Below are 2500 nucleotides of genomic sequence, written 5' to 3' on the forward strand. Positions count from 1 at the left end.
TGCACCGCCCCACAGAGACCCCAGAGGCCCTGAGCTGCTGCTGAGAGAGCTTTCTCCTGCTTGCTGCTGCGCCTCTGCTGCTGCTGCTGCTCGGCCCTCACCTAGCAATGCATGCAGCCGCAGATACAGCAGCAGCAGCAGTCTCCCTCTCGCACCCTCAAGGGGGCCCCCTGCTCCTGCTGCAGGCACCGCAGTCTCCACTAGCCGCTCCAGTTCCTGCAGCAGCAGCATCAGCAGCCGCAGCAAAGACCCACACTGCTGACACTGGCGAACATAGAGAAGCCACCAAGGCACAGGGAGCAGCAGCAGCAAGAGAGGCAGCAGCGGCGCAGCAGCAGGAACAGCAGCAGCACGGGCAACAGGAGCAGAAGCAGAAGCAGCAGCAGCAACAGTATTAGTAACAGCACTGTGATCAGTGCCAGCAGCAGCAGAAGCAGCAGGAAAAGGATGCAGACATAGTCTAGCCGCAGCACGGTCAGCAGCAGCAACAACAGCAGCAGAAGCAACAGCAACAGCAGGAGCAGCAACAGCAGGAGCATCAACAACAGCAGCAGAAGCAACAGCAACAGCAGGAGCATCAACAACAGCAGCAGCAACAGCAGCAGCAACAGCAGCAGAAGTATGGGTGGCGCACGTAGTCAAGCAGCAGCATTTGTTTTGCTGCCTGCATGCACTTCTCTTCGTTTTGCATCTCCGCAGATATTTCAAGGCAACGACGAAGAGGAGCAGCAACTGCGCTGAGGCCCAGCTGCAGCGCGGAGACAAACTGCTGCTGCTGCAGCTGCAGCAGATCCCGAGCCTCCTCAACCTGCAACAATCCACTCCTTCTCCCTGCTGCTGCTGCTGCTGCTGCTGCAGTTGCTGTTGAACCTGCTCCTGTTGCTGCTGTTGATGCCGGTGCTGGCGCCGGCTCAAGTGTTCGTGCTGCTGCTGCTGCTGCTGCTGCTGCTGCTGTTTTGCTTGGGGGCCCCTGCTGCTTTGGGGGTTGAAGTGTCTCTGTCTCTTGTTGTGGGGTCTGCAGCAACTGGCTGGCGTCTGCATGCGCAGCAATTTGCTGCTGAAGCTCAAATTTAAATAATGCAGGAAGAAGAGATTTTGCTGCTAAGGCACCGATGCATGCGGGGGCCTCTGCTGCAGCAGCAGGGCCTACAAGAGCAGCAGCAGCAGCACCTGCTGCACCAACAGCGCGACGTAAACCCCCCAGGATGCTTGACGCCCCTTGCTGCAGCAGCAGCAAACTACCTGCTGCTGCAGCTCCATGGTGCTGCGAGGCAACAGACAGAGAATGCTGCTGTTGCTGCTGTTCCTGCTGCTGCTGCTGTTGTTGCTGCTGCAAGGAGACAGATGCAGGCAGCTCCGACTCAGCAAGAGACACCAAACGCTGGTGCAGCAGCGGCAGCACTGCAGCAGCAACTGCTTTCGTGTCGGTAGTCTTCACACCTAATGCTGCAGCAGCTGCCCGCAGGGCAGCAGCTCCCTCTCGCAAGACCTGCTGCTGCTGCTGCTGCTGCTGCTGCTGCTGCTGTTGCTGGGGGGCGAGCAGAGAGAAGAGACGGGTAGACAAAGACGAGACAATGCGGTGCAGCAGCTGCTGCAGGCGTCCCTCAGCCAACTCCAGCGGAATCTGAGAAAGAGACGAAAAACACCGCATGCAGCAATAGCTTCTTCTGTTGCAGCAGCAGCAGCAGCAGCAGCAGCAGCTGCTGCTGCTGCTGCTGCAAGGAGACACAAAGCTGAGATGTGAACAAACGCCTAACCGCAGCAAAATAAAAAAGAGACAAAGATAAGACAGCAAAACAGAGACAGAGGGAGAGACATGGTTAGCGCGACGTACGCAGAGGGCAGCAGCGACACCGCCAACAGTGCTGCTGCTGCTGCTGCTGCTGCGCCCAGTAGCAGCAGCAGCAGGAGCAGAAAGAAGATGAGAGAACAGCAGCAAACGATCAGCAAACGCCTCCGGGGGAGGCAGCGGCGGCAGCCCTATCAGGCTGAAGCCCTCGAAGTATGTCTTCCGCTGCTGCTGCTGCTGCTGCTGCTGCTGCTGCAGGAGACACACATATTGCTGCACTATAGACCGAGCCCATTGGGCGCTGCCGATGCGGAAGGGCCCCTTGACTAATGAAGCTTCCTCCTGCTGCTGCTGCAGCAGCAGCAATTTCAGCTGCAGCAGACGGCTGTAAATTGCCTCGTCTTGTCCGTCCCAGTCAACCGACACCCCCCCATTTCTGCTGCTGCTGCTGCTGCTGTTGCTGCTGCTGCTGTTGCTGCTGCTGCTGTTTCTGGGGCCGGAAGGCATTAGGAACGCCGCTGCAGCAGTCCCGACAGAGAGGAGCCTTGTTAGGGTCGCCTGATCTTGAGGCTGCAGCTGCTGCTGCTGCTGTTGTTGCTGCTGCTGTTGTTGCTGCAGCAGCTGCAGCCAAGAAGGTGTTGCTTCCTGCCGCAGCATTTGCAAGATAAAGGCCCCTGTGGGGCCCCCCTGGGCCTTAGGGGCATCAGTGTC

General features: G+C 58.6%; 1 protein-coding gene across 1 annotated transcript in view; it reads right to left on the reverse strand.

Moving 5' to 3' along the window:
• EAH_00029770 (hypothetical protein, conserved) overlaps positions 1–2500 on the reverse strand; it is a gene marked incomplete at both ends in the record, with an annotated part of 9488 nt that overhangs the window by 3554 nt on the left and 3434 nt on the right. Inside the window, 3 exons of the mRNA XM_013396215.1 lie at positions 1–216; positions 635–1624; positions 1835–2500. The exon at positions 1–216 is cut by the window's left edge and continues 284 nt beyond it; the exon at positions 1835–2500 is cut by the window's right edge and continues 6 nt beyond it. Of these exons, the coding sequence (XP_013251669.1) occupies positions 1–216; positions 635–1624; positions 1835–2500 (1872 nt within the window). The remainder of the gene's footprint in view (positions 217–634; positions 1625–1834) is intronic.

Source organism: Eimeria acervulina, genomic scaffold, assembly GCF_000499425.1.
Source record: "Eimeria acervulina Houghton genomic scaffold, Eah_scaff269, whole genome shotgun sequence".
Lineage (NCBI taxonomy): Eukaryota > Apicomplexa > Conoidasida > Eucoccidiorida > Eimeriidae > Eimeria > Eimeria acervulina.